The sequence below is a fragment of the Eptesicus fuscus genome, chromosome 14, assembly GCF_027574615.1.
Source record: "Eptesicus fuscus isolate TK198812 chromosome 14, DD_ASM_mEF_20220401, whole genome shotgun sequence".
NCBI classification, from domain to species: domain Eukaryota; kingdom Metazoa; phylum Chordata; class Mammalia; order Chiroptera; family Vespertilionidae; genus Eptesicus; species Eptesicus fuscus.
This window is the reverse complement of record NC_072486.1, coordinates 53,249,920-53,264,089: the sequence shown is the minus strand read 5'-3', so window position 1 is coordinate 53,264,089 and position 14,170 is coordinate 53,249,920. Positions and strand designations below refer to the sequence as shown.

The window sequence follows — 14,170 nt, the reverse complement described above, 5'->3', positions numbered from 1 at the left end:
CTCCACTTATTGAGCCTTAAATAAATATATATTGAGCATACATGTGCTTGGCACTGTTTGGGGCTCAGATCACAAAACTAAAGACCAATGCATTTACTACCCTTTGAAGATTGTAAACATGCAGTCAGGGAGGCAAAAGTTCCTCCCTGCATAGATCAAATATTCTTATTTATTGGGCAGCACATTCACTACACAAAGTTAGCCTTAGGAAAAGAAACACATGTAAACAATAAAACTTCTGAATATTACTTATCAAAACGTTTTTCTTAATTTTTGAAAATACACTATTTCCTCAATTGTGGATTACAAACTATTATTTCACTGCATTTATCAGTACCTCTTCCTTTCTTTCTTTCTTTTTTTTTTTGTTTTAATGTTTTTATTGATTTCAGAGAGAGGAAGGGAGAGGGAGATAGAAACATCAATGATGAGAGAAAACCACTGATCAGTTGCCTCCTGCACACCCCCCCCCCCCAACAGGTGACTGAGCCCACAATCCAGGCATGTGACCTGACCGACACTCAACCACTGAGTCACACCCGCCAGGCCCTTCACCTTTTCTTAAATACAAAACATTTACTTATTTATTCTACCTCTCTCCATTGTTACATCTGCAATCTACCACGCACTTGCCTATCTTGTTTTGTACCTGGCTTGGTACATTTCACCCTATTATCCTGGCTGCATTCAGTGTGGATATTGATTACTAGGTGTACCAGTTAATAATGCGGATTTTTTTCAATAGATGGAGTTTCACATATGTTGATATATATGCGATTTGATATGTATGTTATTTTATTGTATTGACAACTTCAAAACTTCCTATGTCAAATTTGCTGAAGGTGTTAACATCATAGATATTTTTACACTTAAAAATATCAGATTTCATGCCAAAAAGAGAGCATTTATGGGATGTTTTAATTCATTATTTTGAAGAAAAAATTATCGAATACTTTGGGAAGCTTATGGTGAACATGCTCTATCTCAAGATACTTGTGAATGCTAGTTTAAATGCTTTAAAAGTGATGATTTCGATCGATATAAAGGACAAAGAACGTCTAGGTCAACCGAAAAAATTTGAAGACCAACAATTACAAGCATTATTGGATGAAGATGCGTGTCAAACTCAAAAACAACTTGCAGAAAGATTAAACGTTGCTCAACAAACAATTTCCGATCGTTTACAAGCAATGGGAAAGATTTTAAAGGAAGGAAAATGGGTGCCACGTCAACTGAACAAAAGACAAATGGAAAACTGAAAAGTCATCAGTAAAATGTTGCTTCAATGGCATGAAAGAAAGTCTTTTTTACATCAAATTGTGACTGGCGATGAAAAGTGGATTTATTTTGAGAATCTCACATGCACAAATGGGTGGATCCGGTCAACCATCAACATCGACCGCAAGGCCAAATGGCTTCGGAAAGAAGACAATGCTCTGCGTTTGGTGGGATCAGGAAGGTGTGGTGTATTGTGAGCTTCTAAAACCAGGTGAAACCGTTAATACTGATCGCTACAGACAACAAATAATCAATTTGAACCACGCTGTGATCGTGAAACGACCAGAATGTGCCAGAAGACATGGCAAAGTAATTTTGCTTCATGATAATGCACCATCACACACTTCAAAACCAGTTACAGACACGTTAAAAGATCTTGCCTGGGAAGTATTAACCCACCCGCTATGTTCACCAGATCTTGCTCCTTCAGATTACCACTTGTTCCGATCGATGGCACACACACTTTCTGAGCAGCACTTCAAAACATACGAAGAAGTGGAAAATTGGGTCTCCAAATGGTTTGCCTTAAAACAAGGGAAGTTCTATTGGGACAGTATCCACAAATTACCTGAAAGATGGGGGAAATGTGTAGCTAGCGATGGACATTACTTTGAATAAAACACTTTTGATGTTTCTCTTGAAATTATTGTGTGTTTTTTATTACAAAATCCACCATTATTAACCGGTACACCTAGTACTCTTTTAATACTCTTGCCTTAAAGTTCTTTATACCTTGAATCTCTAAAGGCATTTATTTCCACACTACCTTCAAGATCTAGAACTATACTATATCGTTCTTTACAAGAGTTCCAAATGATGTCGAGATCTCAGTTTATAACATCCCATACCGCTATGCACACACTTATCCCACCTTTTCAAGCTTCCATCTCACTACCACATTAATGTGTTCATGGTCAATATTAATCCCTTCAAGTTTGTCAGATTTAGGTTTTTGTTGTCTTCTTTTAAGTAATAGTGACTCATTTCAACAATGACACTGGTAACAACTTAGATTCTCTGGCTAAGTCTCATTGTTTTACTAACTTGTTTGTTAAATACTAATCTTGGGTCAATCCTACCACTCAATTATTCCATTCTTCCTCTCAGGTTACGACATATTGATGGAGAAAATAATGAAACTAGGCCAATTAGTTCCATTATCAATTCACGGAACTTAGTGCTGCATACTATTGTCTGAAAAATGTTACTTACTTTTAACATCGTATTAAATTCTTCACAATACTTATTCCAACCTTTCCCATGCCTCTCTGGCTCCTAACTTCATCCCCACCCCCCACCCACCCCCACTTTTAATTCACTTAGAAAATAGCAACACCTTCAAATTTACTCTGAAGATCAAAGCCAATGTAGTAATGGAATAAGGATACACATATAGAACAACACAACAGAATTAAAGAGTTCAGAAATAAAGCCTTACATTTATGGTCAACTGATTTTCTATTACTTTTGATGCTTTTTAAAAATCCCTACCCAAGGATATGTTTTCTTGTGTGTGTGTGTTTTTTCCTATTTTTATTTTAGAGAGAAGGGAGGAAAAGGAGGCGGGGGGAGAGAGGAAGAGAGGGAGAGAGGGAGAGAGGGAGAGAGGGAGAGAGGGAGAGAGGGAGAGAGGGAGAGAGGGATTGCCTCTTGGATGTGCCCCATTCCTGGGAGTGAACCTGCAACCTAGGTTATATGCCCTGACAGGCAATCAAACCTGAGACCTTTTGGTGCATGGGATGATGCTCCAACCAACCAAGCTACACTGGCCAGGGCTACTTTTGCTTCTTTAGTACAGCCACGAAACAAGAACAGATTAGTATGTCTTCTCATATCTCTGATGTTAACTATAATTTTCTTCTGCTCTCTGTACATATTTTGACCATTTCTGTTGTTATATTTCTGTTAAAAAGCTTTCTTCACATTTCTGTTTATTCTTAGATATCTGTTCATATTCAAGAGTTAAAGACTCTTGCCCAGCCGGTGTAGCTCAGTGGTTGAGTGTTGATCTATGAATCAAGGGGTTGCCGGTTCAATTCCTGGTCAGGGCACATGCTTGGGTTGTGGGTTCAATCCCCGGTGGGGAGTGTGCAGGAGGCAGCCGATCGATGTTTCTCTCTCATCAATGTTTCTATCTCCCTCTCCCTCTCCCTTCCTCTCTCTGAAATCAATAAAAACATACTTTAAAAAAAAAAAAGACTCAGGATGTCAATACTACCTAAAGCAATCTATAGATTCATGCAATCCCTATTAAAATCCCAGTGTTTGCAGAAATAGAAAAATCCATCCTAAAATTCATATGGAATTTCAAGGGATCCCAAACAGCCAAAACAATCTTAAGAAAGAACAAAGTTAGAGGTCTCATACTTCCTGATGTCAAAACTTAGCTTTTACTATAGTAATCAAATCAGTGTGGTACTGGCATAAAGTCAGACATATAGACCAATGGAGTATAGAGCACAGAAATAAATTCTCACATATATGGTAAAATGTCTTGACAAGTGCATTTATCAAAATTTCCATCAAATGAGAAAGGACTTTTCAACAAATGGTACTGGAAAAACTAGATATGAAATGCAAAAGCTGGACCCTTACCTTACATCACATATACAAATTAACTCAAAATGGATCAAAGACCTAAACATAAGAACTAAAACTATAAAACTCCTAGAAGAAAACATAGGGAAAAGCTTCATGACATTGAATTGGGCAATGCTTTCTTGGATGATACCAAAGGCATAGGCAACAAGAAGAAAAACAGATGTTAGATTCATTAAAAAAACCCAAAAACTTTTGAGTATCAAAGGACACTATCATCAGAGTGAATGGGGAACCCACAAAAATGGAAGAAAATATTTGCAAATTATCTATCTGATTAGGATTGATATTCAAGACATATATTCAAAATATATAAAGAACTCCTACAACTCAACAACACAAAAACAAACAACATAACCTGATCCTTCTGAGGCAATAGTTCCATTTTCCCCATCTTATGGGTGAGAGAGAAGTTAAGTAATTGGCTTTGTTACACAGTTATAATCATGTAAGTCGTTTTGTGGTTACATCGCCATCTCCCATTTACAGTATTAATAAAAAAAAAAGTTCTGTTATTTCGACGTATGTACATATATGCTTTATGTTTTTTATTATTTATTTTCCACAAGTAAAGGTCAAGAACTGTTATCTTTCTTTTAATTTTTTTTTTTTTTTTACTGTTTCACTTCATTACTGCTCTGTATGTGCTCCATGGAGGGATGTAGGTGCTTATGTAGGTAGGTGGGTTCCAACTTACAGCGAAAATCGTGTTACGTCGCGCCGTAGGAACGGATCTCCGACGTAACCCGAGGACCTACTGTATATGTCTCCCAAGACAGAGAAAGGGTGGACAGAAAAAACTGTTGGTTAAAGTTGCCTAATTCTGATTAACAAAGAATTACTATTTTCCTCAGGACTATAATATGCCTCCTTATGGCTCCTTTCTTGTTCTCCTCAGACATACAAGTAAAACAGATAGCATTCAGAGGTATGAATTCTACTCCTAGCACTAATATTACCTGGTAGTGTGCTCTGGGATAAGCCATATAAAAAGAACAGTATATTAGCAGTTATTTCCAAACTTCCAATTTTATTTTAGAAATGCAAACTCTCTCATTAAATACTGAAGATTTAACTTGCTCTTTAAAAAATTTAGTTTAGGAGTCTGTCGATCCATGCCTGAAAATCTCTGGCACTTGCAGGCAAATGGTAACCTGATCGTTTGTAATTTAGGGTTATATCCCTGTACGGCTAGTAATTACTGTGGAGCCAGCTTTTACAGGGACAGGCAGAATAGTGTAGTGGTAAGCAGAATAGGCTGTGGAGCCTGACTGCCTAGATTCCATAACAGCTTGCTGGCTGTGGAATCTGAGTGACTTACCCTAAGGAAACTAATGCCAAGAAAGCTTATCTGTGATTAGAATAGTAACTACTACCTCATTGCATTAAGAACAATGACTAACTCTATAAATTTACAATGATACTCAAGGCTTGATACAAAAGCCTCAAGGCACTATTAAACAGTAAAGCTAAGTAATTTTGAGCTATTTAATATTTAAACATTATAAATTTTACCTATAAGAAAGCAAAAACCAATTTGGGGGAGATCTGTTCTGGAAAAAAGATATTTTACAAAATTCTCCCCATTTTTTAAACATGGCAACTAATTTGCTGACCTCCAGAATCATCTTCTTTCTTTTTTATAAACTTTTTTTTAACAGAATAAAATTTTGGAGTTCAAATACAACTTTTTCTTAATTTTGACATTCTCCAAATTACAAAATACTACATATTTATTGTAACAAGTGAAACAAGATTAAAAAGCAAAGACAAAACTAATTCTCTTTTCCCATTGTTTCTAATCCAACTACCTAAGATAACTAATATTATCAGTACAAATGCTTTTTATACATGCATTATTTTTCTTTTCAAAATTACTACGGATATAATACTCAAAAGCTTACCTCCAGATATATTGATGGTGGATTATGCTCCCCACCAAATTTATCCAATAACGCCTCTATATGTTCCTGTGTCAACTTAATCATTTGTTTGATATTCCACACCTAAAAAACATTTTTAAAACAATTTAAATAAAAATAATTTAGGAAAGGAATTAGAAATACTTCAAGATTTCTATCAAAATATTGCAGCAACTGCCTGTAATCCTTGAAATTTAGAGCTTAGAAAACTCAATTATTTAGTATAGTGGTTTTGCCCTTTTATTAAACACTAGAGGCCCATTGCACAAAGATTCGTGCAATAGGCCTTCCTTCCCCTGGCTGCCGGCACCAGTTTTCCTCCGGCACCCGGGACCCAGGCCTTCACTCTGGCCACAGCAGGGAAGCCAAGCGTCTTCAGTCTTCAGTTGTCTTCTTCAGTCTTCAGTTTTCAGTCTTCACTCAGGCCAGAGCCTTCAGTCTTCGCTCCGCACCTGCATATGCAAATTACCCACCATCTTTGTTGGGTTAATTTGCATACTCACTCCTGGTTGGCTGGTGGGTGTCATGGAGGTATGGTCAATTTGCATATTTCTCTTTTATTAGTGTAGACTAGAGGCCCGATGCACATCATTTGTGCACGAGTGGGGTCCCTAGGCCTAGCCAGTGATCAGGGCCTATTGTGGCTGTCTTGCCCCGTCTCAATTGGGGCCAGGCCAGTCAGGGCCTGCCAGCTGCTGGCCGGGGCCTAGGGGCCTGCTGCTGGTAGGGGGCTGCCGGGTGAGGCTTGCTGGACAGGGAGGAAAGAAGGAGGGAGTGCAGGAGGTTTGCCGGCTTCGAGGGAGGGACAAGGGGAGGTTGGCTGGCCGTGGGAGGTTGGCTGTGGGAGCACAATGGTCAACCGGTCATTCTGGTCGTTGAATTGTAACAGTCGCTTAGGTTTTATATATATAGACTAGTAGCCCTTCACACAAATCCGTGCACCAGTAGCTCACCAGTAGCTCGCTGCCGCCCTCCAGTAGCTCTCCACTCGCTGCCCCACCCTCCTGTAGCTCCCCGCGCCCCCTCCCCCCCCCGCACCTCCCTCATAGCTTGCTGCCTTGCACCCTCCTGTAGCTCTCTGCTGCCCACTTGTAGCCAGTAGCTCGCTCCTGCCCTCCTGGTAGCTCTCCGCCTGCTGCCCTGCCCTCCTGTAGCTCCCTCTGCCCCCCTAAACCCTCTCATAGCTTGCTGCACTGTCCCCTCCTGCAGCTCTCCACCTGCTGCCCTGCCCTCCTGTAGCTCCATCTTCTCCCCCGTACCCCCTCATAACTTGCTGCCCTGCCCCCTCCTGTAGCTCTCCGCTACCCACTTGTAGCTCACTGCCCCACCCTCCTGCTGATCCATGATCTGGTTGTTACATGGTCGGTCGTTATGCTTCACAGAGTAACGACCCTTTGCATATTATATCTTTATTATATAGGACTAGAGGCCTGGTGCACAAAATTCGTGCACCGGAGGGTGGGGAGTGTCCCTCAGCCCAGTCTGCGCCCTTGGGGGATGTTCAATTGCCGTGGGGATCGGGCCTAAACCGTCAGTGGGAAATCCCTCTCGCAATCTGGGACACTGCATGCACCAGTGACCATACTTTTCATACAGGTGAAAGGCATCTTGCTGTTGTATGGGCAGCTACATTTTTTTGTCCTGATTATAAAAAATAGTACATAACATGATCTTTCTGAGGCAGTAGTACCATTTTACCAATCTTATGGGTGGAAAAACTGAAGCAGAGAGAAGTTAAGTAATTGGCTTTGTTATATAGTTATAAGTGTCAGAATCAGGGCTGATCACAAAATGTGCAAGCCAGAGTCCATGCATGTCATCGCTGCATCATCCTGTTTTTTTCAGTGTTAGAGTAGCCTTGCCAGGTTTTAACTTTTAAATCTAAGAGACTGTTCCCAATATATAGGGTAGGGTCCCTAAGCCTGGCTGGTGATCAAGGCTGATATGTGGGGCGACCAGTGGGTAGGGTGATTGGGGGGCCCCCGCTGGCACCCGCCTTGGCTAGGGGCCTGGCACCACCTGCTAGCCAGCCCACCCCCCCCCCACCGCCAGTCGCCTCCCTCTGTGGGGCGACTGGCAGGCGGGGCAATCAGGGGGGCCCCCACTGGCACCTGCCTTGGCTGGCAGCCTGGCGCTGCCTGCTGGCCTTCCTCGTCCCCTGATCGCCACTGCCGGTCGCCTCCCTCTCAGTGGGCAGTGCACGTCATAGCAACCGGTCATTCCACTGGTTGTTCTGCCGTTCAGTCAATTTGCATATTAGGGTTTTATTATATAGGACTTTATAGGTTTTTTCTATACTAGTAATACAATATATTCTCAACTATAAAAAAATAAAATACATGAGTATTCAGAATAAACAAAAATCTCTTTTCAATTTCCCCATATTCCTTCACAGCTGGGCCTCATCTGGGCACCTCCAAACCCCAAACAAAGAGGAGGAATCTGCAGATCTCTCTGTAGCTCATGCTGGGTGGCCTCAGTCATTGGCCTACTTTGCACCTCCTTGGAGATCCAAGAGCCAGTGTACCCAGTGGTCAGAGTGGGACCATCCAGATTACAACTCTTCACATCCATAAGAGACACACTCAGGGGGCAGACTCAGTGAGCACCAAAGCCCCACTGAAGCAAGTCCTGCCCATAAAGGTGTCTCCAGCATAGAAGTTCTCCCATTGTAGACAAACTAGTCCTCACAGCCAATTGGCCTGGAGGTCAATTCCTCCCAGGGATACCAATAGCAATCAAGGCTTAACTACAACAAGATTGTGCAAACAGTCCACAAAGGGGTGCACCAAGAGCATCCACCTCAGGTGACTGTGGAGGCTGAGACACTGGGCCCTATAGGACACCTAGCATACCAAGCCACTCTGTCAACACAGGGAAGCAGCCAAAATGCAGAGACAAAGAAACAGGTCATAAATGAAAGAAATGGATGAAAGCAAACTACTGGATATAGAGTTCAAAACCACGGTTATAAGGTTACTCAAGAATCTTCTAGAAACCTCCAAGAAATGTCGTGAGACCCTCAAGGATATGAAAAAGGACCAATCAAAAATTAAGCATACACTGACTGAAATAAAGAATAATATACAGAGATTCAACAGCAGACTAGAGGATCCCAAGAATCAAGTCAAAGATTTGAAATATAAAGAAGCAAAAAACACCCAACTAGAAAAGCAAAAAGCAAAAAGAATAAAAAAATATGAAAATAGTGTAAGGAGCCTCTGGGACAACTTCAAGCGTACCAACATCCAAATTATAGGGGTACCAGGAGAAGAGAGAGAGCAAGATACTGAAAACCTATTTGAAGAAATAATGACAGAAAACTTCCCCCACCTGGTGAAAGAAATACTTACAAGTCCAGGAAGCGCAGAGAACCCCAAACAAGAGGAATCCAAAGAGGACCACACCAAGACACATCATAATTAAAATGCCAAGAGCAAAAGACAAAGAGAGAATATTAAAAGCAGCAAGAGAAAAACAGTTAGTAACCTACAATGGAGTACCCATACGACTATCAGCTGATTTCTCAATAGAAACTATGTAGGCCAGAAGGGAGTGGCAAGAAATATTCAAAGTGATGAATAGCAAGAACCTACAACCAAGATTACTCTACCCAGCAAAGCTATCATTTAGAATTGAAGGTCAGATAAAGAGCTTCACAGATAAGAAAAAGCTAAAGGAGTTCATCACTGCCAAATCAGTATTATATGAAATGCTGAAGGGTATTCTTTAAGAAGAGGAAGAAGAAGAAAAAGGTAAAGATAAAAATTATGAACAACAAAGTGACACAAATACATTATCTAACAAGTGAATCTAAAAATCAAGTGAATAAAAAATCTGACGAACAGAATAAACTGGTGAATAGAATAGAATCAGGGGCATAGAAAGGGAGTGGACTGACAATTCTCAGGGTGAAGTTGGTGTGGGGGGTGCGGGAAGAGTCTGGACAAAAATCATACACCTATGGACGAGGACAGTGGGGAAGGGGTAAGGGCAGGGCGTGGGAACCAGGTGGAGGGGAGCTATGGGGGAAAAAGAGGAACAACTATAATAATCTGAACAATAAAGATTTATTTAAAAAAAAGAAAAATATTAATTTTATTAAAATGTTCTATTATTTTATGCTAACAACTACTCATTTATTTCAGCCCTTTGTATTCAGCATGTCTCTATCGAAATAAACCTATGTTTCTATGAAAATTGAAGCTTTTGTTTTTTTGCAGCCCACATAAACTTAAACCTTGTTTATTTGGCCCATGTTAGCCTTTGAGTTTTGACATGCTTGCCCTACAGATTTTCAACAGCACATACCTTTACTCATCTTAACAATATATCATGTTTCCTGAATTTTGGTAAAACCCCTCAAATTTTCTTGCATTGTAACCTCCTATCCCAAGTTATTCTCCCAAGTTGTTCAGTTTTCTAAAACTCCACAGAACCACATCCCACAACACTAAAATCAAAGATTTGTGCGGAAACACTCTCACAAGTAACTAACTGGGGGATAATGGCCTGTTAGGACTGTAAGCTCCTTGAAGTTGATCACATTGATCAGTTTTATTCCTAGCACCCAGGTACACTAGTATAAAGCAGGTAGTTTATGGGTGCTGGCTGCATGAAAATATTAAAAACTCTATATTCTGGGAAAGCTCAGAGCAGACTGATGAAATCACATTCAATAGAATTCAACTGAGGTTAGAGAAGTAACAGGGTACAGATAAGATCAGAGAAATAGAAGCCACACTCAGTCAAGATATTTTCATTCTTTCTCCACTAGGGTTCCATGAGAAAATGAAGTCCAATTGCTCTAAGGCATCCAGTATAAGTAATGAATTATCTTCTCTCCAATGTACCTAGAATGGTACTACTAAGACTCTCAAGAGAGAGAGTTAAACTGTATGTTCACTAGTTTTAGGTATTTTTTAATAAACCCTGAATTAACGAATAATATTTTGTGAAGAGCATTTCATGGTGTGTGAATGTTTTAAAAATACAATGTTACCATACATATATCACCTGGCTATTTCATTTGCTTTATTTTCCCCTTCCAAAATAACATACTGTCAGTTTTCAAAGTCTTCCAATTTCTCTATCAATATAACATCTCTCTGGCGTCCAATTCTATTTTCCCTGTGCCGGGTACTCTAATAACAAGTGATAAGGATACTATACTATAATTATTGTAACAATCTTATATATACTGCCTATTTTGTACCAGGCACTGTTTACACGGTGTATATATTAAACTTGTTCAACTCCTTCCAACAATCTAATAAGGAGGGAACTATTATTATTCTTATTTTACAGATGAGGGAACAGAGTTTAAACAAACAAACAAGCTTGGCCCAGGTCAGAGAGCTAATAAATGGCAAAACTACTCATAGATGCTGCATAGTTTATGTGTCTCTGAGAAGTGGAAGAAATATTCCGTCATCAGGTATTCTAACCAGACACTTTACACACTCTGTAACATAAGGCAGGTGAGAACGTTGAGACAGTAGTTAGAATTTAAGTAAAAGTAGATCACTGTATATTAAATTCCTTCATTCAACTAATATTTAATGAGTGGCGTTATGTGCCAGGGTTCTAGGCAATGAAGATATAGTGCAATTAAACCAGTTCCTGAACTCATGGAGCATACATTCTAGTTGTGGGAAGAAAAGGACCTTTTAAAAAACAGAATACATATTATGTCAGATGGTGATAAAAAGTTATAAAGAAAAATAAAGCTGGGAAGCAGGAGGGAGGTAGGTGGCTAATAATTTTGTAGAGTGGTTAAACTTAAAGGTTTCACTGATAACATACGAACAGAAAGCTGAGTTTTACTTCCTCCTTTCCAATTTGATGCCTTTTATTGCTTCTTCTTGTCTGATCGCTGTGGCTAGGACTTCCAGTACTATGCTGAATAAGAGTGGTAAAAGTGGGCATCCCTGTCTTGTTCCTGTTCTCAGAGGAAAAGGATTTAAGCCTTTACACATTATTTCTTCTTCCTGGAAAAAACTTTGCCTGGCACTTTTTGCAAATTAGCACAGCTTCTTCAGATAGAAGAAGAGATCTTTAAATCTCACTTCCTCAGAGAGGCCTCCCCTGATCACCCTCCTCCCAATCTATATTAGATAATCACTAAACTGCATCCTATATTTTTTCTTTGGGCACATAATCACAATTCAGAATTTGTGTGTGTGTGTGTGTGTTGATAATGTATTTACCGTACACTCCTGATTGCACAACCACATTTAAGTTAGCACATACAGTACTTTTTTAAATTTGTAGTTCTTATTGTTATACATGGCTTTTGATCTTATTAGAAATTTATTTTACGATGTGAGAGTCCCATTAAAAGCATGCCATAATTATAGGTAAAAAGTAATGAGAGTCTGAATTACTATTGATAGATTTAATGCCTTCACAATAATCCTGTAAGGTAGCTAGGAGGATGCTAAGTTCTGAGAACATAAATGGCCATTCTAAAAAAGAGGAAATCCTAAGCAATGGTAAAACCTTAAACATTTAATTTTAACTTAAAACTGTAAAAATGAACATTCATTCTCCAATCTTTGATATAGGGGCAGGGATCTTCCTTTAAATATGCCTCACATCTAATTTGGCATCAAATATTTTTTTTTAAATGGGCAATACCAGTTAACCTGATCAGTTGGTTAAGTGGAAGTCAGTAAGAGAACTTATGTTAGTTTCACCTTTGAGTACTACGGATGCAATGACAAAAACTGCACAGGTTACAATGCGATGGCCAAACCCATGGTTTACAAAATAGGTCCCCACACACCTATGAGGGCACACAGGAGACTCTTTATTGAGATTGTAGGCAGATTACATTATTTAGTAATGTATAAATCTAGAATATTACAAAAAATCAGATTTTTCATATTAAACATTTACAGAGGCACCCTCACCTAGGGTTCATATCAGATAAGTTACGTATGGTCAAAAGTATATTGAAGACTGAACATTGCACACTTCAGAGTACTTGATGGTGGGGTTCTCACTCTTCTTGCACATACATCTTATTGTGACATACTATAGCTTACTAACACTAAGTAAACGTATGGATTATATTATCTAGTTAACTAAAGTAAACTTTTCAAAACAGACAAGTGCCTTAAAAAGAATTCCTACAAACTTCAAACCTCATATTGAAGATAACACTACTGCTGATAGAAAAGAATGTCAAAGCTGACACTTTGCCTACTCCTAGTACAAGCTATTTGTCAGCTACAATACAGGATGAAAAGAATGATCTAATCCAGTGATTCTCAACCACAGGTGATTTTGCCCCCAGGAGACATTTGGCAGCATCTGGAGACATTTATGATTGCCACAACTGAAAGGAGGGAACTACTGGCAATGCACAGGACGGCCCCCCACAACCAGGAATTATCCAGGACAAAATGTCACAGTGCCTAGGTTGAGAAATACTGATCTAATCATTCCTGACAAGAAACTGGCTACTTTAAAAAAATTATCCAGATTATTCAAAATATGGATCTGCATCCACTATTGTTAATGATGAACCTTGCCCTTAGGGGTGTATGGCCTGAGATATTAGCTAGAGACAAAGCCATCACAACTCTTGTTTCATTTTGTACAGTAGGACACATATAATTTATAAATAAAACAGACATGCAATAATAATGGCCATGAGTTCAAACTTTTCCTCATAGAGTACAAAATTTTTTAAGTCTGGAGACTACAGATTCAAACAACAAAAGCTAACAAAGAGATACCAGTACACTCATACATGTGGAGTTTATAAAAATTTATAATCCTAGCTAAAAGAAAGAAACCTTATAAAAATTTTATTCTCTAGGAGAGCACTGCTCAAGATATTAAACAGATTTAAGATAATAATCCAGATTTAAAACCATTAGCAGAAAAACAACTGAAGGTGCCAAAGGAATAAAGAAAACAACACCAGCTGTCAATTGTGGTTAACAACCTCACGAAAACAGTAGCTGCACAGTATACAACAGGACATGGGGAGGCTTTGATCACATGGTGGTCAAGAGCATGGCCTCCAGAGTCACAATGTCTGTGTTCAAAGCCCAGACCCTTCACTTAAGGGCGTGCCAATTGCATAACTTTTCTAAACCTATCTCTTCATTTACAAAAGGGGGATTATAATACCTAACTCTTAGGGCTCTGGTGAAGATTTATGGTAAGCATAGTAGTTTACGAGCACAGGCTTTAAAGTCAGAATTCTAGCTCTGTCACTTATTAAGCTCTGTAACCTTGGGCAAGTTACTTAACCCCAAGTGTCAGCTTCTTCATCTATAAAACAGAGTTAGCTTAACATATTTCTATTATTTTAATAATACAAACTACATAGAGTTGATCTGAGAATCAAATGGGAT

General features: G+C 39.2%; 1 protein-coding gene across 3 annotated transcripts in view; it reads right to left on the bottom strand.

Moving 5' to 3' along the window:
* Positions 1-14,170, bottom strand: part of BRAF (B-Raf proto-oncogene, serine/threonine kinase) — a 129,729-nt gene that overhangs the window by 97,078 nt on the left and 18,481 nt on the right. For 2 of the 3 annotated variants that reach the window (XM_054726046.1, XM_008150468.3), the window contains exon 2: positions 5,781-5,882. The exons of the other annotated variant lie outside the window; for it this stretch is intronic. In XM_054726046.1, the coding sequence (XP_054582021.1) occupies positions 5,781-5,882 (102 nt within the window). The remainder of the gene's footprint in view (positions 1-5,780; positions 5,883-14,170) is intronic. 3 annotated transcript variants of the gene reach the window in all.